Source organism: Mustela nivalis (assembly GCF_964662115.1).
Source record: "Mustela nivalis genome assembly, chromosome: 1".
NCBI lineage: Eukaryota > Metazoa > Chordata > Mammalia > Carnivora > Mustelidae > Mustela > Mustela nivalis.
This window is the reverse complement of record NC_139020.1, coordinates 129750727-129777947: the sequence shown is the minus strand read 5'-3', so window position 1 is coordinate 129777947 and position 27221 is coordinate 129750727. Positions and strand designations below refer to the sequence as shown.

General features: G+C 42.1%; 1 protein-coding gene across 1 annotated transcript in view; it reads left to right on the top strand.

Moving 5' to 3' along the window:
- Nucleotides 1-825: 825 nt before the first annotated feature.
- The window catches only part of LOC309860745 (collagen alpha-4(VI) chain-like), a gene marked incomplete at its 5' end in the record, with an annotated part of 101520 nt that continues 75124 nt past the window's right edge, over nucleotides 826-27221 (top strand). Inside the window, 10 exon segments of the mRNA XM_082723185.1 lie at nucleotides 826-901; nucleotides 4593-5195; nucleotides 7382-7719; nucleotides 7723-7969; nucleotides 8796-9401; nucleotides 13351-13980; nucleotides 19671-20216; nucleotides 20558-21112; nucleotides 24513-24847; nucleotides 25851-25929. Of these exon segments, the coding sequence (XP_082579311.1) occupies nucleotides 826-901; nucleotides 4593-5195; nucleotides 7382-7719; nucleotides 7723-7969; nucleotides 8796-9401; nucleotides 13351-13980; nucleotides 19671-20216; nucleotides 20558-21112; nucleotides 24513-24847; nucleotides 25851-25929 (4015 nt within the window).

Genomic DNA, 27221 nt, shown 5'->3' with positions numbered 1-27221 from the left:
AACTTTCCCGAGATCAACTAAGTATGGGTCTGGGATTCAAACTCAGACAGTCTGTTAAGAATCCTTACTTTCAGCTCCCTGAAGATGCCGAGGATGGCTGGCTAAGAATATAAAGAGAAGGTGTTCCCTATTCCATTTGAAACCTCATTCAACACGAATTTCTTATTTTTAAAAACGTGGACTTCTTTAGAGTAAAAAAAACAGAAATGGAATTGGGACTGGATAATTTTCATGGAGGCCTTCAGAAATGAATTCAACTTTGACATTCAGCTTCTTCTGGGAACATGTAAAATATTTCCAGGCTATCCTGATTTTATCAGGCCAATGTGCTCCCAAGATATTTGAATATTTCTGCATGCCACAAATATTTATAAGGTCGTCCAATGCTTGTATACAAATGCAAACAAAATCATCCAGAAATGTTTATGTTCCACTGAATGAATTCAGTGTGTGAGACAGAAATTCTATCCATGCCCCATATGTTTCAGACTTCTCAGGTCATATCTGGACAACTTTAAATAGTGAAGTCCGAGGTAGTCATGCCAGGTGTTTACAAAACTCCTCCTGAGCTGGGTCAGCAAGATCATCTTCCTTGCATAATTGAAACAATGTAGAAACAAGTCCTTTATTTATTTATTTTTTTAAATCAAGTTTCCATTAGTCTGGGGAAAGACATCTTTATATATATATATTTTTTTAAAAATTCAACTTTTGGAGATATAATTAACATATGACATGATGCACTCATTTTAAACATATGAAGACAGAATTTTAATTATGAGGTTTTTTTTTTCTTTTTCTTCCCTCCCTAGGTCCATATCCAGAATGGAGACTTGGAAGGCATTTTGGGAGTTCATCTTTCTTGCAGCTAGTTTTGGCTTCATCAAGTCACAGAGAATTGGTAATGCATTGGATTCTCTAAGCTAAAAATGATGACCTTCCCGGGGACCTATGGTAGTGACTGTCTTAAAAGATAGTACAGAAGCTTTATAATCAATGGAAGGGAAATACTTCTTTTCAAGAGAGCTTAGAATCTAGAAGCTATTAGGGAGCAGTGGGCACATGATTTTTTTTTTTTTTCAAAGCTAAGTCTCAAATGACACACACAAAAAGCTATTAAAAAATGCTATACTTCTGAATGCATTACCAGGCTCTCAAATGCTTTTGTAAACACAGATCTATTCTCTTGACTCTGCATTTTGCTTTGTCTCCTTTGGCAGAGCTGTTCTGAGAGGTAATTGTCGTCACAAGATGGATCACTTCACTAAATGCCAGTGACACCTTTGTATTGTTTTTGCCGTCATTTTAACAGATTGTTGTGACTTTTCAGGAAGAAAAGATTATTTGAGTAGCCTGAAGCCCAACTGAGACAATACTAAGGTTTAAATATTTATATATAATTACACAGAGTGTTATTTGTTGGGGGAAAAAGACAACAACACTTGAAGCTCTCTAAATTTTCCCTTCAGTTCTGACTCCCCGCTATTGGGAACAGAAACCGTGACAGTCTGTCTCTTCATGTTTCAAACACCTTCTAAAATGGCAAAGGGCTGATAGAGGTGTTAAGAAAAGGAACAATGTATAAAAATGCAACACATCTCTCCAGGTGTACGTCTGGAACCCGTACTTTTTTGCCTGGAAAACCGTTCCACAACTGTGAGTTTTCTCCTGATTGGAAAGATCAGGGCAACACTCTTTTTTTTTTTTTTTTTTAAGATTTTTTATTTATTTATCAGAGAGAGAGGGGGAGAGAGCGAGCACAGGCAGACAGAATGGCAGGCAGAGGCAGAGGGAGAAGCAGGCTCCCCGCTGAGCAAGGAGCCCGATGTGGGACTCGATCCCAGGACGCTGGGATCATGACCCGAGCCGAAGGCAGCTGCTTAACCAACTGAGCCACCCAGGCGTCCCCAGGGCAACACTCTTATGTCTGTGTTTATCCCCTCTGAAAGAGATGTAAAGGAGACAAAACACTCAGTCACTCCTACACAGCATTGCATTCTGGAGAGCCAAAGGGAAATAACGCTTCAAGATCCATCTGCCTTTTCAATAATCATGATTCCACTTGGCTTTATGACCAAGATCAGGCAAACCTCTGAGAAGTGGGACTCTGGAAACTTAAAGTGATTTAGTGTCCCTGGAGCACACCACTCTTTGTCAGCCCTTCTCTGCCTTACAGGGTCTTTGCCTTTCTATAATATAGACTTTTAATTTAATCTTCTTTATGGCAGTCCTGGATGTCAGGAGACCTGGTTTTTAACTGGTCTGTTCTAACTGATTTATGCCTTTCTAGGTCTTGTTGTTCTTATCTGTGAGATGGACAAACTGGATTCATTCTTCTACACTTGCATTTTTCATTTTTAAAAAACGTTATTTATTTATTAGAGAGAGAGTGAGAGAGCACAAATAGGGAGGGGAGTGGAGAGGGGTTTGGAGAGGGAGAAGCAGACTACCTGCTGAGCAGGGAGCCCAATGTGGGTTGAACTCGATCCCAGGACCCTGGGATCACGATCTGAGCTAAAGGCAGATGCTTAATGGACCGACCCACCCAGGCACTCCTATACCTGCATTTTTCAATACGGTGGCCATTAGCCATATGTGACTATTTAAATTAGATTAAAATTCAGTAAAAATTTAAATTTATTTTCACATTTGTGCTAGCTACATTCCAAGTGCTCAATCACCACATGTACCTAGTGGCTATGGTATTGTATTCTATAATCTCATAGGGTTCTTTCTAGCTCTAAAATTTTCTGATTCCCTTATTTGGTTTCATTAATGTTCAATATTTCCATTCTTATAAGAGATATCTTCTCCCTTTTTCCCTTCCTCTGTCCTCCCTTCTTTTCCAAATATTTCCTTCCTTGAATATTTTTTTGGGTGACTATGCTAGATACCTGAGTGATGGACAAACAAACAAAAGATAGGGTGTCTGTCTGCACAGAGCCCACTGTCTAGTTGGGGCGATTGCTATTAGTTGAATAAGCACATTGATGAATGTTACATTAAAAAATGGGAAAAATGAACACGATTCTATGAGAATTTATCAAAAAAAAAAAAAAAAGAAAGAGAGAGAAAGAAACTCAGCAGATGGAAGAGCAGGTAGGGGACACATGGCAGCTGTGAGAACTTGGACTAAGGAGCCTGGACCATGGAGAGCCAAGTGGAGAGGTGACAGTATGTACAGGGCCAGGCCCAGCCAGTATTTTAACCCTCCAGACACAAGATCAAATACAAGATGTATTTAATCAGTGTGGCATAATCATCCTCTGATTGTTGAACCACTTGAAACTAACATCCTCTTCAGCTAGTTTCTGTTTTGTTTCTCTTCTCTCTTATTGCTGATTCATGGATTCTCCTACCATCATCATGGACAATCATGTTGCCAAGTGTGGGGGGAACAGTCATGCCAGTTACTGATGAACAGGGAGATCATAATCACCTCTTCCCTTCTTTTGGTCCCCACAAGCACAGTGTTCAATCCATGCATTTACTTCTTGCCAGAGCAGTGCAATGTTTGAGTTGGAAGAGACCAGGTCATCTGGTCAAACCCTTATCATAGAAAGATGCAATCTGAGAAGCAGAAAGATGAGCTCTTGGCCCCAGTCCTGCAGCCACCTGGTGTCTGATCCCTTCCATGCTGGAGGCCAGGGTGGGCCCAGCTGGAATGACACTCCCTCTGGTCACTGTTGGGGTTGTGGTTTCTGGGGTTAGAACTGGGTTTGGGAGATGTGGTTGTACAGTGCAGGCTTGAGTTTAGGGAGCCAAAGGACAAGTGGGAGCCACACTTATGGTAATGCCAGAAGATAATACTGAAAGGGGCTGGTGGTAGCTAAGGAATGCCAGGGGTCAAAGCTAGAAAGCAGAGGTCTTAGGTCAGGTTTTCTAGATGCAGAGCCTGAGGAAAGGATTTGGTGAACATGTTATTGTGAGGGAATACTCTTTAGAACAACCTGTAAGGGAATAAGAGAAATGAGATAGGCTGGGGGTGAAGAAGCCAAGCAAGGACGTAATCTCAGGTAATATCCAGCCTTGGCCTGAGCCATGGAAGATGCTGGAACATAAATGACACCGGAGTTTTTTCAGTCAAGGCAAGGGGGCCAGGTACTTGTGACACCATATGATCAACCATTGGCCACCAAGGTGGTATAAATTTCCAGGTGTCTCCAGATATGGTTGCTCTGCTCACTACAGCCACGGACAGGTCTCTAGACAAAGTGTCAGAGGGGAGCAGTTAACTCTAGCACTTGTAGAAGCTGGGGCACAGGTGTGCCAGCCAGCAAAGATCTAGGTGGGGCAACAACACATCCTCTACTGGTCAAAAGTATTTTCTTTTATTAGATTTAAGGGATGGGTGGAGGGCCATAGTCAGGGATCTCACTGAAGGGATCAGATATCTGTTGAAATGAAACAGAGTGGCTGGTGAACAAGGTAGATGGTGGCCACGAGGAGACAAAGGAAGATGACGATACGCTTAGGCTGTGCATATTAGCTATTGTCAAAGAGCTGTGCAGGCAGATCTGTGGGCTGTGACGGCAACAAGTGGTAGCTGTCAATTTTGTGTTGTTTTATCTTGAATTGACTCTCTTCTCCAGTCTGCAGGGAGGCGTCCGTGGGAGATGTCGTGTTTCTAGTGGACGCCAACATCAACCCCCAACATACCCGCAGCATGCGGAACTTCTTGTACATCATGGTAAACAGCTTCAATGTCAGCAAAGAGTCCATCCGCGTGGGGCTGGCTCAATACGGCGACCAGCTCCACTCCGAATTCCTACTTTCCTCTTACCCCCGCAAAAGCGATGTGTTGAAACAAATTCAGAGCTTTCAATTTAGGCCTGGGGGCCACAGGTTGGGCCTGGCCCTGCAGGTCCTTCTAGATGAGCACTTCCAGACAACAGCAGGGAGTCGGGCAACCCAGGATGTGCCTCAGGTGGCCATGGTGATCAGCAGCAGCCCCGCTGAGGACCGTGTGCGGGAAGCCGCCGAGGCCCTGAAGAGGGCCGGCGTCCATATTTTTACCGTTGGTGTCAAAGATGCAGTTTTGGCGGAGCTCAAGGAGATTGCGAGCAGTCCGGAGGAGAAGTTCTCTTCTTTTGTTCCCAAATTCTCTGATCTGGGCAGTCACGCTCAGAAGCTGCGGCAACAGCTGTGCAATACTTTGGCAAAGGCAGTTCCACCTGCTGATGACAGCGTTCCAGGTACAGAGAATTTCAATTTCCCCTTCTTGTTTCTGATCTAGAAGTCACAGGACTCAAAGCTTTATCTCTTCTTCATCTCTCCCACTATCCTTGTTTTCCATTTGTGTGGACGTTGAATTTTAATATTACAATCTCACTAAACTATCTGTACTCAAAGCTCCTCTCCAATCATTGACCAGAGACTTAGCAACTTTTTTTTTTCTTAAAGATTTTTTATTTATTTATTTGACAGAAAGATCCCAAGTAGGCAGAGAGACTGAGAGAGAAGGGAAGCAGGCTTCCCCCTGAGCAAAGATCCCGATGTAGGACTTGATCCCAGGACCCTGAGATCATGACCTGAGCTGAAGGAAGAGGCTTAACCCACTGAACCACTCAGGCATCCCGAGACCTAGCAACTTTTTAAATAAATCCTGTGGGCCATATGCTGGTTCTCTAAGCAGATGTAATGGAAGTTGTTTTTGGAGGAAGAATATTTGTTCTTAGAATGATATTCTTCCTGGATTAACTTATCCATGTTGCCTGGGTGGGGGGTTGAGGAAGAGAGAGCAGCAGTAGACCCTCCAGGAAGCTTGCTTATTTTATTGCCACTGTGTTGGTATAAAATATTGGTTATGAGGATGAATTTAGGGAAAAGTAAGGTCTGGGCTCAAATCCCAGTCTTCCACTTCTTAACGGTGTCAATTCGAACAAGTTACTTTATCTCCCTGAATCTAAATTTTCTTCCTAGGGTGGTAGTACCTGCCTCAGAGAGTTGTTGAAGTCATTAAATAAAATTATGTAAGTCGGGTGCTTATCCTAGTGTTCAGCCCATCAGAGGTGATAGCATTATGGCCATTAGCCATGATGATCTAACTGTCATTAGCTTTGCACTCCTGTTGGTGGTGATGGGGTAGAGACTTGCAGAAATCCTTTAGGAGTTTATTACTTACTTCTATGAGAAAGCAAGGAACTTTGAGCAGAGGAAGAGAAGCTTGCTGGTGGTTTTCATCAAAGTGTATAAGAGGATAGAACCTTCATTACTTATTCATTATTTTGGCATTTCTACATAAGGTAGGTAAATTGGAAGTAGTGTTGAAGCTTTTTACCCATTTGTTGCTGCAGGTGTGTGGTGGTAGTATTGCAGTTGTACAGCCAAATCATATACCTTGTTTTTGTGTATCACTCTAGGGTTTACAAAAAGGTTTTAAATACCTAGTAATATTAAATACCATTTTCTTGGTACTATACTATTTGACAAACTTGTTTACATTGCCCTTCTGACTGATAGATACATATGCAAGGTGATTCTTTGTTAGACCCATGGGATGTGTCTGATATGTAGGGTAATTAGTATTTACTTTTACATAGATATGTGAGGCAACTGGTATTATTATTTGTATTTTTAAAGTGAGGAAACTGAGGGCAAAGGTAACATAACTGGATGGCACAGCTAGGATTTGGTCCCAGGTTTTTAAGACCAGATCCATTCCAATAGGACAAGTGTTGTAGATTGCATTCCCCAGAAGCAGAGCTTGAGGCAAGGATTTGGATATACATTATTTATTATGGAAGTGCTCCCAAGAGATTGGTAAGGATGTGGGGGGTGCAAGACAGGGAGGTAGAGGCAAGAAAGGAAGAATGTAATCTCAGGCAAGCGAAGGGTAGTTTTAGCTTGATTCTACAGGAGAACTCAGGAATATAAATTATGCTTCAGCTAGGCTTTCATATAGAAAACAGAGTCTTTGAAAGGTGGTTGATAAATAGATCACAAGGCTCTATGTGGTGGAGCTACAATGATGTATATAATGAAACACAGGACACATTCCAGCTTTTTGGCCTGTTGGTACCAGCACACTTGTAGAGATGAAGTTTATTATCACTGGAAAGAGGACAACTCCTTTCTCAGCATACTGCTACATATACCCCTTTAAAGAAGGGGTTTTCTTCTTTATGAGATTCAAGGGATGTCCAAGTGAGTTCCAAGATTGGACATATTGGTAGAGCAAGACAGAACCCTCAGGAGATGATGGAGTTGAGGGAAGGAAAGGCACAGGGAATGTTGTTACTTCTCTGAGCATTATAATTTTGGGTGTCTGAAGGCCACAGAGTATAGTCTGATTGGCCCTACTCTCCTATCTGTATATGATTCTGCCCCATTAGTTCCAAGCATTTTGAGTGACTCCAAGATTTTGTCTTCCTTCTTGCAGCTTGCAGAGAGGCAGTCCTAGCAGACATTGTCTTCCTAGTAGACAGCTCAACCAGCATTGGACCCCAGAACTTCCAGAAAGTGAATAACTTCCTTTATTCTGTGGTTTTGGGGCTTGACATCACCAGTGACCAGGTCCGAGTGGGACTTGCTCAGTATAATGACAACATATACCCAGGCTTTCAGCTGAACCAGTACCCTCTGAAGAGTGTGGTCCTGGAGCAGATCCAGAATCTTCCCTACCGTACAGGAGACACAAACAAAGGAAGTGCCCTGGAGTTTATCAGGATATGCTATTTGACTGAGGCAGCTGGCAGCCAGGCCAAGGACAGGGTTCCTTAGATAGTTATCCTGGTGACAGATGGGGAGTCAAATGATGAAGTCCAGGAGGCAGCCAACAAATTAAAAGAAGATGGAGTGGTTGTGTATGTGGTAGGGGTCAATGTTCAGGATATCCAGGAATTGGAAAAAATAGCTAGTGAGCCATTTGAGAAGTATCTCTTCAACATCGAAAACTTTAACACCCTTCAGGATTTCTCAGGAAGCATTCTTCAGACTCTGTGCTCCACAGTGGAGGGTAAGATAAAAAGTAAGAAGGGGTGTCAAAGCCTAATATATAGTAGGCAAAACAGCTCCCAACAGCTGAAGGGAAGTCCAACGATCAGAGTACAAAAATGGTGAAAAGGAATTCAAAAGAGCCTGGGCAGAGCACAAATAATGTCTGCTACAGTAGATTATCTTATTTTATCCTCAAAACAACCTAAATACAGTAAGAGCTAGGACACACTGAGTGTAGTGGGAAGGCAGGAGAATGAGCTGACTGCCATCACTGGAGAACCTGGGGGCACTTCCTAGGTGAAGGAACCTCAGAGCTGGAGGTTGAACAATGAGCACAGTCTTCATGGGTAGAAAAGGATGTCTTGCCATGTTGTCCAGAAGAAGTCCCGAAGACCTATGTTCTTGATCCTGCCTGTGCCAATTTCTAGTTAGGTGAGTGTGGACAAGCAGCTTTACTTCTTCACATCAATGTTCTCATCTGTACAGTGAAGATAATAACACTTGCCTAGTAGGATGGTTTTTGGAGACTAAATCAAATGAGTAAAAAAATAGCTAACATAAAATAACTCCTCCATATATGTCCATTTCCCTTGCCTCTTTCGTTGGTGGAAGAAGAGTAGGCAAGAGGTGCTTCAGTGTAATAAAACAGACAACAAAGGCAGCAGGGTGCAAGAGGGAGAGAGTCTTGTGAAAGGCTCACACTGAGGAGGTGAAGTAGAATATGTACATTGTTACATAAATACAGCACCTCTCCTTCTTATATTTCCTGCATCCTTGTATTCAGTTTTCATGAGATCTTGATTTGATTTACTTTCTCTTCTATGTCTTTGCCTTCTTCCTCCTCTTTTCAATTCCAGAATTCTCCCAGGTTTATGCAGATGTGGTCTTTCTTGCCGACACCTCACAGGGCACATCATGGGCCACTTTCCAGTGGATGCAGAATTTCATCTCCAGAGTGGTTGACCTCCTGGATGTTGGCAGGAACAAGTACCAGATTGGGCTGGCTCAGTATGGTGGTCAAGGTCATACTGAGTTTTTGCTCAATACCTACCAGACCCGGGATGAGATGACTGCTCACATCCGTGACCACTTTTTACCCCGAGGTGGCTCCAGAAGGACAGGCAAAGCCCTGCGATACCTTCATCAGACCTTCTTCCAGGAGGCAGCGGGAAGCCGGTTTCTCCAGGGTGTTCCCCAGTATGCAGTGGTCATGACCTCAGGCAAATCTGAGGATGAGTTCTGGGATGCTGCACAGAAACTGAGGGAGAAAGGCGTGAAAGTCATGTCTGTGGGTGTCCAGGACTTCGACAGGAGAGAACTGGAGGGGATGGCAACCCCACCCCTTGTATATGAGATGGAAGGACAAGATGGAGTCAGACAGTTGATGCAGGATGTGGGTGTGGTGATCCAAGGGACCAGGCAGCCTGGGTTTGGGATTGCATCTGAGAAGGAGCCTGTAGTAGGTAAGATTTGGTCCCTACATGTGTCAGCCACTGGGAGGTCTCAGAAACTCTAGGGGAGAAAAGAAAAAAAGAAACTCTGGGGAAGAGCAAAGAAGGGGAGAATTCTGGATTCCTCAGTACAGGGATACCAGCACCAGTGGATGGGGAAGAGGCGGCGGCATGGGGTTTCCTCAGGCACATGCCATGTGTTAGTTAACTACGATCACAGTGAGGCTGCAGAAGAAGCCATCCAAAAAGTCTGTGGCCAAAAAGAATCATTTATTTTTGCTGATCTGCTGGGGATCAACTGATCTTTGTTGGGCTCAACTGAATGGTTTTTCTGATCTTCCCTGGGCTTTTTCACAGATTTGAGATTTGGCTGAGGGTTGGTTGATCTACATTTGGCTCTGCTCCATAGCTCTCATCTTCCTCCTGTAATTACTAGGCTAGTTTGGGCATATTATTTCCATGGTAACTGCAGGGGTGCAAGAGAGAAAACCTAATTACATAAGCACTTTTAAAACCTCTGCTTCATCATCTGCTAACATCCCATTCACCAAGCAAGTCATATAGTCATGTCATCATCAATGGAATAAGAAAGTATATTTCTCCCATGGAAGTGAGATGCAGGGAGTTAATATCTCTGAACAATAATTCAAGTTACCATATGCATTTTCTAGGAGAAGGAGAATTCAGACTTCTCCCCAAAGAAGCTGGTGTTCAAAATGCTCAAGGAAGGTGTTATTAACATTTTGAGGGAGGACATTCATAGTGTAGGATTGTACTATACACTGTCAGAGGTCTAGCATTCCTGGTCCCTGCCAACAGCATCTCCAAGGACAATTCAAAATATTCTCATATATTTCAAAATGTCCCCTGGGGATGAGAACCACTGAACCTTATGTCCTGCTAAGTCCCTTTATATGTTCTAACCATTAGCCAAACTGAACCACTCACCATTTGCTCTATACGTGCCATACTTTCCCACCACTATTTCTATTCTTGAATGCATTAGATCACCAGCCTAGATGCCCACAGGCAAAACTTCATCTTTTAGTTGTTATCTTCTAGGCAGAGCTTCTGGTTGATCTTCACAACAGAAATGATAAATCCCTTCTTTCTCTGAATTATCAGAGCTCTGCCCAGACCTCTCAACATGTAGAGCTTGAAAGTCCTTTGCATTTTATAGTCAGAGAGACCAACACATGTGAGACAAGATGAGGAAAATCCAAGCACAGATAATAAGGAACTAAGAAGCACCTTAAAGACATTACATTAAGTTGAAGTAGAATAAAAGGGGCATGGGTAATGGAGAATCTGACCTGGGCAGAATTGTGTTGGTCCATCAATAATATATAGGGAAAAGGGAAGAGCCTTCTTGGTAAGGGGAAGACCTTCAGTAAGTGGAAAGCGGAAGTGGAAATAGGCTGAATAAATGTGGAAGAAAATGAAAAAATGGAGCCGATTGGAGGAGGGGGAGGGTAGTGAGAGGTAATGAGAGGTACTGAGAGATGGGACCCCAACGGTCCTAAAGGACCTGGGAAGTAACTGTAGGCTTTTAGGCAGGAAAAATAACCAAAATGGCCTTAAAGGAAGGCTTCAAAAGGCAGGCTGAGTTCCACACGACACCTCAGACTCAGGAAGACTGTAAATCTGAGCTGTCATTTATCACATATGGAGGAGTTACTTGGGTCAAGAGCAATGCTGGCTCTGATAATGAGGAAAAGGAATGAATCTTGAAGACAACTTGAAAGAAAAATACAGTTGACCCTTGAACAACTCAGGAGTTAGGGGCCCTTACCCCACCCCCACAGCTGAAAGTCTCCATATAAATTTTGACTTTCCCCAAACATAACTACTAATAGCACACTGTTGATCAGAAAGCTTACGAATAGCTTAAACAGTGGATTAACACATTTTTGTATGTTATATGTATCATATACTGCATTCTTCAATAAAGTAAGCCAGAAAAGAGAAAAATGCTATTAAGAAAATCATAACAATAAGAAAATACTTTTATAGTATTGTACATACATTTATTGCAACAAATCCGCATACAGGCAGGCTGAGCCAGGGCTGCACAGGATAGGCTTGGCATGGAGATGGCGATGTCCTACAGCCTGGTGGTTTCCAGTTCGTGGAGGCAGCTGCCAGGTGGGCCTGTGGCTGGTGGCAGTAACCTTGAGGTGTAGTATAGATGTTCTATTGGCCTGGGGCTGTAGCACTAGCCTGTGGACTTGGGCAGATGTGGCCCACTAGGAGTGCACTGGCTTCTGGAAGGTGGAGGGGAGGAGCACCACAATGGAAAGGAGTCTGTCTGAGACCCTGGTGTGTGGAGAGCCAAGTGGGAGGGTGTGGGTACACCAGGAGCTCAGGGTTTCCTGCCCAGTGCTGTCCCTGACCTCTAGGCATTTTCCTCTGCGTCAGCCCAGCCTCTTGCCCCAACCCTGGCACTTTACCCAACCACCCCATGGGCACACAGGGCAACCTGCAGCCCTACCGAGTCCCAGGGCCCCAGGGGCTGCTGACAGCCTTGGCGGGCCTCCCTCATACTCAGAAGCTAGTAGGCACCTTTGATTGTGTCCCTAGAGACTTGGGTGGGCAGTTGTAAATAAACGCCTTGTGGCTTTTGGTGCCAACTCTTAAAAAGAAATCCCATGTGTATAAGGGACCATCATAGGGCAAACCCATGTTGGTCGAGGGTCATCTGTAATAGCACTTGGTACCAGCAGATCAAGGAAGGGAGAAGTCAAAGATGCTTTGGAGTTTCTATAGAACATGTTTTAGGTTTGGCAAAATCAGGGGGCAACACTCTTTAAATCTAGGATTATTTGAGGGTCTTTATAAAAAAGGGAAATCACAGGATCATGAGAGGGCAAAGGTGCGTCAAAAGGTGATTATTGTCTCTCTAAACATTTTTTTAAAAAGATTTTATTTATTAATTTGACACAGATCAGAAGTAGGCAGAGAGAGAGGAGGAAGCAGGCTCCCTGCTGAGCAGAGAGCCTGATGCAGGACTCGATCCCAGGATCCTGGGATCATGACCTGAGCTGAAGGCAGAGGCTTTAACCCACTGAGCCACCCAGGCACCCTCTCTCTAAACATTATTTAACAGGACTCCACTGTCTATACCTTGGCTTCAGCCTTTTGCATGGGTGATTTTGGTTCTGTGTTAGGGAGGTTTCTGTTCTTAAATGTATGTGGACACAGTGGGTTTCCCTGCGTTAGGCAGGCAAAATCTTAAATTTGGAGGGAGGGTCTGCACTCCTCTTGGAAGGGAGTTTAGGCAGGTATAGCTCCATGCTCCCATTTGAGGTAGGTTAAAGAAAAGGCTCTTTAATAGCAGAATGAAAAAGTCAGTTAGCCCAATTTGTGGACAAAGACTTTTCATAGGCAATCGCAACATTTCATGTTGTCTCTGTTGAAGTGACATGAGATTTATCAGAGAAAGATGCACAAGTTAATAGTCACAATCTCTTATTTGTATGTGTACTGAGAGGAAAAATTATGAAGTCAAGGAGGTTTTAGGCCTATAATAGAGAATTTGATTCAGTGGGGGAAAAAAGGGGGGAAAAAAAACTAGTCGAGGCAGGCTCAGATGTTTCTAATGGACATTGACAAATTGAAAAATTGATCTTAAAGCACTTCTTGTGGATATTCACATATTTACATATTTTGCAAGTGATGTGAATACTCTTCCCAGTGAAAAATTCTGTGATAAGTATGAAACCTGTGATGTTCTTTGACTATCATGCCAAATACTGCTCATAAAGACTTCCACTAAATTCTAAAACCCATTCATATAAATTAGTATGATATACTTTTAGAGTTTGTAATACTAAATATATTATTACAGTATATAAAAAGATAGCATAGTACAACATAAAAATATAACATGATACCAAATGAGTATATTGTCTTTATTACTCTGTTCTCATGCTAAAGTCCTACTTTCTGTTTTTGTTTATAGCATGTCCGACAACTATCTCCACTGATTTGGTCTTTCTCATTGAGGAATTCAGTTGGGACAGGCAATCAAATTTCCAACAAATTGTCAACTTCTTAAAGACCACTGTCAGCTCTCTAAATGTTCATCCAGATGGTGTGAGAATTGGCTTGGTCTTTTACAGTGAGAAACCACGACTTGAGTTTTCCTTAGATGCATTTCAGAACCCAGCCCAAATCTTGGAGTATTTGGACAAATTAACCTACCGGAGAAGAAGTGGAAGGACCCAGACTGGAGCTGCTTTGGAGTTCCTAAGGAATCAGGTTTTCATTGAGGAGAAGGGCGGGCGGTCCAAGCACGATGTGCAGCAGATGGCAGTGGTCATCACAGAAGGCTTCTCCCAAGATGAGTTGTCCAAGCCAGCTTCACTCCTCCGTAAGGCAGGGGTTATCATCTATGGGGTGGGCACCCACCTTGCCTCAGAGAGTAAGGACCTGGAGACTATAGCGTCATATCCTCCTTGGAAGCATGTCATCTTGCTGGAATCTTTTCTGCAACTCTCTGTTGTGGGAAACAAGATTAAGAACCAGCTCTGCCCTGAGACTGTGGACAGAAGCGTTTCCCTTTCTGGGATGGGCCAGGATCCGCAAGAAGGTAGGAGAACCTTTTCCAAATTTGATCTTTTTTTTTTTTTTTTTTTTTAAATACCTTCACTCTGCTTGTTCCACATACCTGCCTCCTCTACTCCTCAACAAAGGAAAGATTTTGGAGTCAGTTTATTAAAAAACAAGAACAAAGGAGGTGCCTGGGTGGCTCAGTCGATAAAGTGTCTGCATTCAGCTCGGGTCATGATCCCAGGGTCCTGGGATCAAGCCCAGCATTGGGCTCCCTGCTCAGTGGGAAGCCTGCTTCTCCCTCTGCTACTTCCCCTCGTTGTGTTCCCTCTTTTGCGTTTCTCTCTCTCTGTCAAATAAATAAATAAAATCTTTAAAAAAAAAAACCCACAAAATTTATTTTTGTTTTGATTCCAAACAGGGCAAAAGAATATGAAGAAAAAGTGAATATTCCTTTCTCATCCTATCTTAGCCTTCATCCCTTTTATTAGTTTTTAAAATTTATTTTTATTTTTTATTTTAAAAAGGATTTTATTTATTCGTTGGACAGAGAGAGAGCAAGGGGAGTGGCAGGCAGAGGGAGAGGGAAAAGCAGAATTTCTTTATTTTTAAAAAAATTTTTTTTAAAGATTTTATTTATTTATTTGAGAGAGAGAAGGGAAGAAGGATGTGAGAGAGAGACAGAGAGAGACTACAGCAAGGGCAGGGGCAGAGGGAGAGGGAGAAGGAGAAGCAGGCTCCCTGCTGGGCAGGGAGGGGGTGGGGCTTGATCCTGGACCCTGAGATCAGGAACTGAGCAGAAGGTAGACGCTCAGTGACTGAGCCACCCAGGCGCCTGAGAAGCAGACTTTCTGCTGAGCAAGGAGTCCTGTGCGGGACTCGGTCTCAGGGCCCTGAGATCATGACCGGAGCTGAAGGCAGACACTGAATCCACTAAGCCACCCAGGTGCCCCCTTTTTTATCAGTTTGATGAAAATATATGTAATATATAATTTACAGTAGAAGCCTTAGGGATGTAAGTATGGATTTACTGAATCTTAACTTTCTTGAAGTAGAACACGATTTCTAAAAAGATAACATCCTTGAAATTAAAAAAATTTAACTTAACATGTAAATGAACATTAATTTGCCAGTCTTTTGTGTAGAGCCAAGGCTTCTTTGAAAATGAGCCCCGCTGATTGGATTTCCGTATTTCTTCATCAAACATCCAATAGTATAGTTTGTGTAGTTTCTAGTTTCTTTATTTTTTAAAAAGATTTTATTTATTTGTTTGACAGAGAGAGATCACAAGTAGGCAGAGAGGCAGGCAGAGAGAATGGGGGAAGCAGGCTCCCCACTGAGCAGAGAGCCTGATATGGGGCTCAATCCCAGGACCCTGAGATTTGGACCTAAGCCTAAGGCAGAGAGACTCAACCCACTGAGCCACTCAGGTGCCCCTAATTTCTAGTTTATTTAGAGTGGGAAGAAAACTTAGCCACTTTTGAAACAATTTGAGTATAGAATCTTGATTTTTGATAGTCTCAAAAATTCAGTTTTTGTAGTGCTATCTGGTACACCAACAATTTCCTTTAAAACAATTTGCGTTGTTGGATCTTGTCTAAGCAGTTAATCTGGTTTTCATAGACATAAAAACCTCTTTTATTCACACTCACATCCTATTGATTTGTACAATATTTGATTTGTTGTGTAATTGTAGTAACAAAACTGCCATACATAGGCTGAGTATAAACCCACATTATTCTTGGTAGGCTTATTCTTTGTTGACTTTACAAATAAAACAGTCAGTTACTTCACCAGTAAAAATGGGTTAATTTGGGAATGGCAGAGAACTGCGATTCGGGACAGGCAAGCTATAGCAATAACAGTAGGTAAGTCCAACAAAAAAAGGAGAAGAATATTATTTTATTAGGAAGAAAGAAATTGGGAGGGATTGTTTTGAATGAAAGTCCATTAGAAAAATGCAAGAGCTCAGAGTGATGGCAGTTTCCCCTTGGCTGAGTTGCTGGGATAGTTGATTTCGTTTAGGAGATGCATTATTCATTCTTTTCCTGTTGGGGCTATAATCGTTTCTTTCCTGCTGAGGAGTCTTCTGTTGGGGACTGAAATGGACAAGTGGTAGGGCATGAGAGTTCCCCTTTCCGCTCTGCCATCTCCATTTTAGAGAAGCCTCCCTTTATTAATTTTCACATCTTCCACTGAGTTAAGCAGAACTGTGTTGTGTTACCCTTGGGGGTCCCATGGGGAGGGCACTCAGTGTATTGTGGGAGCATCATTCATGTGTGCTGCTTCCAGCCTGCGAACGGGAGAAGAATTAGGCACAAACAAGTTGGCTGCAAGAGAAAGGGAGCAGGGGACAACAGTCGAAAAGACTGCTGCCCCGAGCAACTCCACAGTCTCACTTTTATTAGGTAGAAACAATAACCAACAAAAGAGCCAATGAAGGTCAAACATTAGTCACATGTCTTGCGGACAAACAAGAAGGAGGGCAAACTTTATAGTTAAGCACATTCAAAGGACTCCTCTAACTAACAACAGGGGCTTTTGGGAGGAGAAAAGGGAGATAACAGAAAAGGGAAGCAGGCGGATTCCACTCTGAGCTGGCGAGGCATTCCCAGCTGCTCAGCTTCAAGATTGTATATTGTCCTTTCCCCCAAAGGCCTGTTGCCAGTATGTGTTTTTCTTAAAGCTATAACTAAATGTGCTTGATAACTAGTAAAATCTTCCAGGGGTTCTATTTTAAGTAATACATTGTTCTGAGGGGCAGTTGCACATGTGTGACTAGAGAAAGGGAAGAAGTCAGTAACCTGGTGAGCTGCTTAAGAGGAAGTTTGTTAGGAGAGCTCCTGCTATGTATGCAGTTTCCAAAAAACACCAGAGAGGGACATCTGGGTGGCTCAGTGGGTTAAGCCTCTGCCTTTGGCTCAGGTCATGACCTCAGGGTCCTGAGATTGAGCCCTACATCCGGCTCTCTGCTCGGTGGGGAACCTGCTTCTCTCTCTCTCTCTCTGCCTGACTCTCTGCCTACTTGTGATCTCTCTCTGTCAAATAAATAAATAAAATCCTTAAAAAAAAAACCACCAGAGAAAACATAGCAGTTAAGTATATGCACCTTGGAGTGAAAGTGCCTGAATTTTAAGTCCCTAATTTTCCACTTACCAGCTACCCTAAGTATCTTTGTGTCTGTTCATTTGTCTATTTTTGTCCACCCATGCTAATATTTCTAAGATTCAAATCAGGATAATAGAAAGAAGTTGACTACTTGAAATGCAGATAATTAACTTAAAATTCAAGGCTGTGATTATATCTTCAGGGGAAAATCACTTAGCTTTTTTTTTTTTTAAACAATCAATAAATAATCTTGTAATTTCTTGCATTACTTGTGCCAAGGTCTAGAGATTTAAAATATCTAAATAAATTCCCATCTTTCACTTTGGCATGTATTTTTGGTCCCTTTCTCTGTTATGGGAATGAGAAACAAAATCATTATGAATTTCATTTCCTTGGGCACCCACTCCCTATAATCTGTAGGGGAGAAGGGGAGAAGAAGCCTCCATTTCTCTTTTCTAATTCATAGACAGCATAACAGCTGCATAACAGCTAAAATGAAACCTGAAATCAGGAAAATCAGTCTAAAATCTAGAGTGGTTAGAGGTAAATGGAAGCTGGGGCAATTTTACTAGAAATCTGTCCCAGATGACCATAAGATCATGACTTACAATGTCTTATAAGATCATGACTATAATATCTGCCATTTATTACTCATCAGCTCTGTGGCAGACTCTGCTAAGCATTTTGTATATGTGATAGATATGGATGCATAACAGTGTCCAGACTATAAAAGTTATTCTCTCTCTTCCCTCTTGCCTCAAAGTTCCATCTGCCAAGATTGGCATGAATGTATAAAGCCAGACACTCTTTAGGGCTCTGGGATCCTTTGGACTATGCAAAGGCCCTGCGCTGCAGTGGAGCTTCTTTGGACTACTGCTGCCTGGGGCTGGCTCCAGAGATGCCTCTTCCTGCCCAATAATGTTTTTTTGCAGACTTGAGCAAGCCATCTAGCTGTCATCAGTGAATGGATGGCTTCTAGTAAGGTCTGCATTTCTGCCTTCTTTTTCTATAACTTCCCCTTGAGTCTCCAAGAATTCAACAAACACTCTACCAGAGAGGTAGATAACTATTTTCCACATCCTTCCAAGTCACACCGCCTTCCAATATCTGCCCCGCTAGACTAGAATTGTCAGATATAGTGCAGGGTGTCCAGTTGCCTTTGAACTTCATTCTGATAAACAATAAATACTTTATAAGTGTTTCCCATGTATCATGCAGACCAAGGTCCTTCCAAGTGAAAGGCTTGACCAAGGGAGCCCATCTGCCACCTCAGTCCACTTCCCATCCAGCCAGGAAACATGGAAAGTCTCCTGATTTTTCCCTGGGGCAAGGGAGGCTAGAGATTAGAAACACAAGGCTGGACCACATTTTCTGAGTGGTGCAAGAAGAAAATAATGTGTCTTTTTTTTTTTTTTTTTTTTTTTTAAAGAATCTGCTGTGTGACAATGGGTGATCTTATTCATTTTTAATAATCAGCTCTGCTATTCTTCTATGATCTGATTTAGTCCTTACTATAATCTTACTGAGTAGGTGTTAAGATTGCCGTTTGACAGGTTAGGAAATTGAGACGCAAAGGGGCAAGCCTGGATACCAAGTGGTTGAGAAAGGATCTAAACGTAGAACCATTTTGCCCTTTGGAGTCTAAGCCTTCATACACAGTGATTCAGTTAAGTAAGGCTCATTTAAAACAGAAAATTTTATATTAAATTAATTAAGTTTCAGAAAGTATACTCTTTTGCCTATATTTTAAGAGGGCTGACTTGCATGGGACACAGGAATATTGGATACTCAGAAAATTCCTAACTTCAAATATGTCCTGTTATTTTACTCTGGCTTGTCCTCAACTTCCCCATTTTTTAAAAAAAGATTTTATTTATTTATTTGACAAACAGAGATCACAAGTAGGCAGAGAGGCAGGTAGAGAGAGAGGAGGAAGCAGGCAGCCTGCTGAGCGGAGAGCCCGATGCGGGGCTTAATCCCAGAACCCTGGAATCATGACCTGAGCCAAAGGCAGAGGCTTTAACCCACTGAGCCACCCAGGCACCCCTCAACTTCCCCATTTGAGAAATATCAAGTACTACTTACTTCACGTCTGAAGTGTGGTTCACCAGAAACAGACTCTGAGAAACAGACTCTGAGGCAAGGATATGGATGCAAGTGATTTATCTGGGAGGTGCCCCCCAGGAATATGGTAGGGGGGTGGAGATTTGAGAAAGGAAAGGAAGGCAGCCAACTGAGGCTGAATTAATGAGGTAATTGCTGTAGGCAGCTGGAGCTCAGTTCTGCTGGGGACTCAGGGAGATTGCGTAGAGTTCGCCTCAGAGCTGTCCCACCCAAAGGGCAAGGGAGCTGGGTATGTATCCACTACTCCCCTCTCAGTCATTGGTTGGTGGTGCTTCCAAACTCACGCCCAGGCATTGCGGCCTCCCTGCTATGTAGTTGGTTTTGCTTCTGGTCAAGCAATATCCTTAGACAGAGTCACGGGTACTTTCAGTAGAAAGCTGTTGGCTCTCAAGGGGACAATGAGAGCTGAGGGCCTATGGGTGGGGATCAGGATGAACAGCTTTGGCTACAGGCTATGTCACACCCCATTCTAATAGGTCGCTACTTTTTATTGTCTAGACTGTGTACACATGGAGAGGGCCGATATTTACTTCCTCGTCGATGGCTCTAGCAGCATCAACCATGACAATTTTCTTGAAATGAAAATGTTCATGAAGGAAGCCATAAAGAGGTTCCAAATTGGGCCTGACAGAGTACGGTTTGGAGTTGTTCAGTACTCAGATGAAATTGATATTCATTTCATCCTCAACCAGTATTCCAGTGTGTCAGGGCTGAAGGCAGCCATTGATGACATCCAGCAGAAGAAAGGGGGCACCATGACTGGTGAGGCCTTGAGCAGCATGGCTCAGGTCTTTGCGAATACCACTCGCAGCAATGTGCCTTGGTACCTCATCATCATCACAAACGGTAAATCTGAGGACCCAGTGGCTGAGCCTGCAGAGGCATTGAGGAGAGATGGAGTCACCATTTATGCTATTGGAGTAAAAAATGCTAATGTTATGGAGCTCAAGGAGATAGCTAAAGACAAGATGATTTTCACGCCTGAGTTTGATTCCTTGAAGGCCATCCAAAAAGATGTGGTACAAGACATCTGCTCCTCAGAGAGTAAGCATTGTTTCTTTCTAGTCTCTCTTTCCCTCTAAGTGTATGTATCAAATCTAATTAGATAGGCTTCATTCTCAAAGTGTGGACTCATTGGGGTCCAAAAGTGAATGTTGGACACAGAGTGACCACTACCTGGAATGAAATAAGCTGGTTAGATTCTATTTTATCAGCTATGCCTCCTTTGTGCTGGGTCACCGAAAATATATCTCATTGGCTTCCTTTTTTGCCCCCTTTAAAAATATTTTCATGTTGTCTATATGCCACCCTGGACTGTCCCTGGGGACTTATAGTTTATTGGTTTCAGACTCTGAGTAATGTTCTGTTCTCCCTTTTGTCCCCAGCCTGTAAGAATAGGCAAGCTGATATTATCTTCCTGATAGATGGTTCGGAATCCATCTCCCCGGAAAACTTTGAAAAGATGAAGGGATTCGTGAAGAGGATGGTGAACCAAGCTGATATTAGTGTTGATGAAATTCAGATTGGCCTTTTGCAGTTCAGCTCAGCCCCCCGAGAAGAATTTAGGCTTGGCCGATACTCCTCAAAGGTGGACATCCACAGAGCCATCTCAAATGTTCAGCAGATGAATGATGGCACCCGCACTGGGAAAGCCCTGAATTTCACTCTGCCTTTTTTTGACAGTTCAAAAGGAGGGAGACCCAATGTTCAACAGTATTTGATTGTGATCACTGATGGGGTTGCCCAGGATGATGTAGTCATGCCAGCCAAGGCTCTCAGGGACAGGAACATCATTATTTTTGCTATTGGGGTGGGAGAAGCCAAAAGTGCTCAGCTTTTGCAAATTACTGATGACCCACAGAAAGTATACTATGAAGAGAATTTTGAGTCCCTGCAGAACTTGGAGAAGGAAATTCTTCTTAAGGTCTGCCTTCCACAAGGTGAGTGACAGAGGGTTGTTATTTGATCTAGGAGCCCATTGTAAGTCTCAGGGATGCTGTTGTCTCTATTAATAAAATGAAATTGATCCTTCTAGCCAGAGGAGGGAGGGAGGGTCACTCTGAGGGGAGGACAGTGGACCTGAACCCCTGATGCTGTGGTTCACCTTTCCCTAGGGTTTCTTTCAATCGTTTTCATGGCTGTCACCACTCTGGACTCCAGGGGCCTGACCCTTCTCAGAGGTCTGTCTCTAGAATGTCCTTACAACTCTTAGGTTTATTCCTTGTAGATAGAAGAACCAGACTAGAATTTGTAAACACAATTTACTGAAGATTTGGGCATACCAGAAGGAAAATAGAAGCAGAAAATAATAGCAGGTACATAGGCGCTCTTTTGAAAAGGTCTTTTTCTACATGGCTTTGTACAGAGGCCTCTCTACTTTGTTGCCAGGAAGCTTTCCTATGGCTGAGGTCATCCTCAACACCATTTTATCACCTTGAGTTTTTATCCTAAACAATAAGGTCCAGAGACAGGTGTTCTTCCTCCCAACAGTCTAGGTCTGCTCTTCCCCCAAGACCTGCCTTACAACATGCCATTGACCCAGATCATATCTTCATGGACAACTCTCCCTCTTATCCACAGGGAGTGAGATTCTCCAGCAAATCACATTATAATCAGAATGGCTAACCTTTAGATGGTCTTTTTTTGGTGCCAGGAGCGATTCCATTGGCCTCCACATATTAAAACACTTAATCTTCACATAACCTTATTAAATAGATAGTATTTTACAGTTGGGGAAACTAAAGCACAGCAAAATCAGGTTATTTGGCCCAAGTAAATAGCACAGCCGAGATTTAAACTTGAGGCTATCTTGTTCTAGAGTCTGTATACTAGGTATTGTTCTATACTGTTTTTTGGAACAGCATGGTAGAGCAGAAGAGGGCCTCTCAAACTTGAATATGCTTTTGAATCACCTGGAGCTCTCATTGAAATGCAGATTCTGATTCAGTAGGTTAGGGTGGGATTCTGCAATTCTAACAAGCTCCCAGGTGATGCTGATCCTGCTGGTACTCAAATTACACTTGGAGTAGGAGGGTAGTATAGTATAGTGTGTAGTATAGTAGTATAGTGTAGTGTGGTGTAGTACAGTATTGTATGATATTGTAAGGCAACATGAAAGTTAGTATAGTATAGAAGAGTTTAATATAGTATGATATAGTATAGAATGTCATAGGATGGTATACAATGGTATAATACAGTATAGTAATACATAGTAAAGTGTAGTATAGTATAATAAAGTATATTATAGTATGAAATCATATAAAGGAGTGTATAATGAAACCCATAAAGCCTAATATTTCTACATCAGCCCCATGTGAAGCAGATGCTATTACTATGATACCGAATTACCAAATGAGAAAAGCAAGGAAGAGGTAAGAAATGCCGATAGGAAATAATGGGAGTCTAGGTTTGGATTTTCCAGAAGTTTGGTGTTGAAAGCTGGAGCTAATTTTCTTGAGTATTAAATTGTTATTTTTGTTTTACTGCATAAAGGATATCACTTTGCCGTGTCCTTGCTGAATTCAGAAATCAATCAAAAAGAGTGGATATGTGAAATTATTTTTTAAATAAGCATGGATTATGGGTTGTCCTGCATTATGTGACTCAGATTTTTCAGGACGTAAAATCCATTTCTGTTTGTTTGTTTAGATGTACCTAAGTATTATTCCAGGCATGCTAAGAGATACAGGATTCTAACTTCTCTTTCCAGATTATTTTGTACCATGTAGTAAATTAGGATTTACATTCATCTTCAGATTTGTCTTTTAAATTTTTGATAAAATTAGCTGAGCACCTCAATAATGGCTGGAACCTAATTAATTCTAGAATTCTAGAATCATAAACCTGAATCCTAAAGACCTTAGAGATTACCTGGCAAGGTTCAGCACTCTCCATTAACAAGGGGGAAAAAATGCTTGCATATTCTTGCATTTACAGAATAAAGCCAACTGACATTTTCTGGGGGAAAATGTAAATTAGAAGTGTTGGAATGATATACCATACTGCAGAAAGGAAATTCCTTTTTTTCTGAAATGAGATCTGATGTAGAAATGGGATTTACATCTGTGAAAACTCCTTTTGGTGAATTTCAATTAGAGATTTAAAAGTCAAAACAAAATCAAGATTTTATATGAAAGGAGCGCATTTTCTGTCTTGGTAATTCTGGAAGCATTTGGTCACCTAGCACAAAGTATATTATTTAGGGGATGGAAAAATAATGGCTCAGCCCTGGATCTCAGATCCGTGAGAAACTTTGAGACATTGTTTATGACCATTTTCCCTGGTTAAGGGTCCAGCCAGCATTTATTTATTTTCTTCAAATTTCTCCCCTAAAATCTGCAGTTTTGTTTTTATTGATTCTGAGCCAAATACTCCAGTGTATGCTGGTCTAAGGAGAAAATATCAACATGTCTTGGCTTGCCCTGGACAATTGCATGTTATCCTTGTTGTCCAGAAGTAGTTAATAATGGTGGCCCTTTCATGATTGTTAAGTTACATTTTAAGTCATTTGTCCAGATTTTAATTCAGGTGCATCTGTGATCAACTTGGCCTCCTCATTGGAATTCTGTGCACGGTCTTATTATTCACCAGTGGGCGGGTGTGTATAGCCTGAAAGATCAGTGGGGTTTTCAGATTCTTACAATACTCTTCCAGTAGTGCTTAACAATTTTCAGATAGAAGAAACATAAGTCTTGATCTCTTCTAATAAGCTCTCCTGAAATAAGAAGTGTGCAGAGGTGGTGAATGAGAAAAGAAACTTCTGAGGAAGAAGGAAATAGTACAGCATGTGCTGAAAGATACTCAAGGCTCATTTATATTCCCTTCTTTATTCATTTATCAAACACTTACTGAATATCTATCTATATTAGGCATTGGAAAAGTAAGATGATATAATCCCTACTATGAAGGAATCTTTGGTTAGTAGGAGAGAAGTTCAAGTAAAGTAGCATGGTCATACAGGGGCATTTGGTAAGTCAACCTGAGGACCTAGGAAAATGAGTCAGAGAGGGCTTTAAGGAGAGGCTCTCTTGAACTGCAACTTGAAGAACATGTTTGGGTTAGCCAGATTGGGTGGAGGAGATGGGAAAGGACACTTCAGGTGGAGGGAATAGGATCTGCAGAGGAACAGAGGTATAAAACACCTCTGTTATATGTATGTTGTATCAGTTAGCTTTGCTGTGTAACAAACCAGCCCCCAAATTAAACAATCACTGCCATTGTTTAGCTTATATTTCTGTGGGTTGGCTGGAAATTCTTCTTTTAGGGTTGGCTAATGTCTTCTGGGCTCTGTCATGAATCTATTGATGACTAATTTAATTTTCTTCTCTTCTACCTTCAAAGGATGCAACGTAGATTTGTCCATAGGAATTGATATTTCCACTCCCACAAGGCAAGTTCAGCAGAAGCTTCAAGGGTTACTGCCAGAGTTGATGCAACAGTTGGCCTTGCTTTCCAACATCAGCTGTAGTGATGCTGGTGGCCTTGACTTGATGTTCCGCTACTTGGTCCCTGGCTCAAATGGCCAGCTTATCTTTGACTCAGGCTTTAAAAAGTATAGTAATGATATTATTCAGACATTCTTAATTCATCAGACTTCCACAAGCAACAGAATGGATGCGGATTTTTTGCAGTCCCTTGGAGATCATGCTATCCATCCCTCTTCTGCTAAAGTGAAGGTAATAAATGCTGAGAACCCGTGATATGGCACCAATTGCCAGGGTGGGAGAGATAAGGCTTTTGTAACTGAGGCCAATAAACCAATAAACTCTGTGTAGAATCTCCAGTAGAATCACTTACACAGAGGAAAACCATAGTCTTACTCAGTAAAGACCAACAAGGGATATGTTTTCATTCAATCAACAGATATTTACTGAGCCCTAGAGGTTCTGTGCTCAATAATGCTAGTAGAGATAAAAGGATAAATCCCTGCCCTCAAGTTGCTCACAACATGGAGATCCAGATTCTTCCATGGTACAAGTTCATTCCAAAGACAACCTGGAAGATATCAGCTCCTTATCTGTCACTGAGGATCAAGTAGAGTAGGGCCCATTAGTTTTCCAGTCAGCTCTTTGAACTATCTTTAGTAACTAGCTAATGGCTTGTCAGTGGTCCTCCCTTCCTGGTGCCCAAGAACTACACCCCACTAAAGACTGCAGAGATGAAAAGGTCTTATGTGATGTTTTTTAGGAAATGACATCCCCAGACTTTGCAAGTTATATTTAGTTTTTCCTTCAATCATGCATTCAGTGGGTTTCTTTCTTAAAATATGGAATTCACTTTTAAATTAAAATTTTCTGTGAGTAAATATAACCCATTTTAATTATAAAACTGCATTAAAATTTTGGTATTTTTGCATTGATAAATCTGAACATTGTAAGACCATTTTTGGAAGGTATTTTTAAGGGAACACATTAAGCTGGTTCAAATTCTTTTTTTTTTTTTTTTTGCCAGCTGTCCATGGAAATGTTGAAGTATAAGTGAATGTGTAATAAAATAACAAATAAATAAATGGGTGAAATGAAACAGGGTGAAAGGCTGGATACAATGAGAAAAGCTAAGCTTATCCTTGGATTTTTACAAAATGTGTAACTTCCAGCATTTATCTTTCCTCTCTCCTCTTCCTCTCTGCCATCCTTGTTCTCCCTCCACCCTTCCCACCCCCTCCCTCATAAACAACAGATCCTTTTAGTGTTTACTGATGGACTGGATGATAGTTTCCAGAAACTGAAGATAACATCTGAGCTTCTCCGCAGCAAAGGTAAGTGCTTGTAGTTGCCCTGGGTGTTCCTCCCACAGCTGAGGGGTTAAGATCCTCTTTCAGATTTCTGGATGGTACTGGATTCCATTAAGCCTTCCACAGACTAACCCAGGTGGTTGGAGATCAGTGCCCACAGGCTTTTGCTTTGTATGAATCAGGGTTGAGAGAACCCTGGGTCCCATATCCCCGACACTAACCAAGGGTCACTGACTGAGACAGGACTGATCAGTTACCAGCTTGGCATCTTCTTTAGAGGGTTGAATGTGCAACTCCTACTTCCTGATAAATGGGGTCTCGTTTGCTATTGTAGGCTACCAAGCAGTCCATATGTCTCTTTTCCTTAAACTCTGGAATCACCCTCAGGCTGAGCTTTGCTTTCTCCACTGCCCTTCCTCCCTCCTTTGCTCATTAATTCTTCCTCTTTCTCCATCCCCCAAGGGCTGCTACTAGTCAGAACGAGATGCCAATGCTCTGGGTGTATGCGACCCAGTGCCTGGGCACTTGGCTTGAAGAGCAGTAGGCTGGCTGGATTTCAGGGCTCCCCAGCTCCCTCAGCTGGGCAGTACCACCTGTGGAGCTGTACGCCCTTACTCTTCTGTTCCCATTTTGTGTCATATAAAAGCTCGAAGGCAAACTCAAGGTGAACAAGCGGTCACTCAAGCTCCCTGTGCCCCTCTCCCTTCTCCATAGAGTATGTCCAGAATATTCCTCTTGAGTTGATGCTTTCCCTTGGTTAACAAGGTGCTGGAATATTTGCTGTGATAACTTGCTCCCAGTTGGATTCACCACACAGGAAGTTTAAAATGTTGTGGATCTTTTGGAAGGGAATTTGAAGCATTTGACAAAAGATGGCAAACTTTGTCTACGTGCTAGATCAGGCTTCCATTTCTAGAAATTTATTTTGAGGAACAATTAAGAACATGTAAACAACTTTTTAACCACAAGATTGTTAAGTAGCTTATCTACAATAGCCAAAAACTGATGTGTGTATGTGTGTGTGTGTGTGTGTGTGTGTGAATTTACTGTTCAAAATATGAACAAATATTTATTCTGAAATTCTATGAATGGTGATTTCTAGCCAATCTGAAAAGTGTTCTTGTCCATTTGTTCTCTGTTATGTGGGCAAATCCACATGATTTTTTAGTGCCTTCCTCAGTAGGATGGGCTCACACTGCAATAATAAACAGCCTTCAAATCCCAGTGGCTTAAATTAGTTAGAATATATTTATCTTAGGCCTTATGACCATTCATTTGTGTCTCATTCTCATCCCTTAAGGACCCAGGCTGAAAGA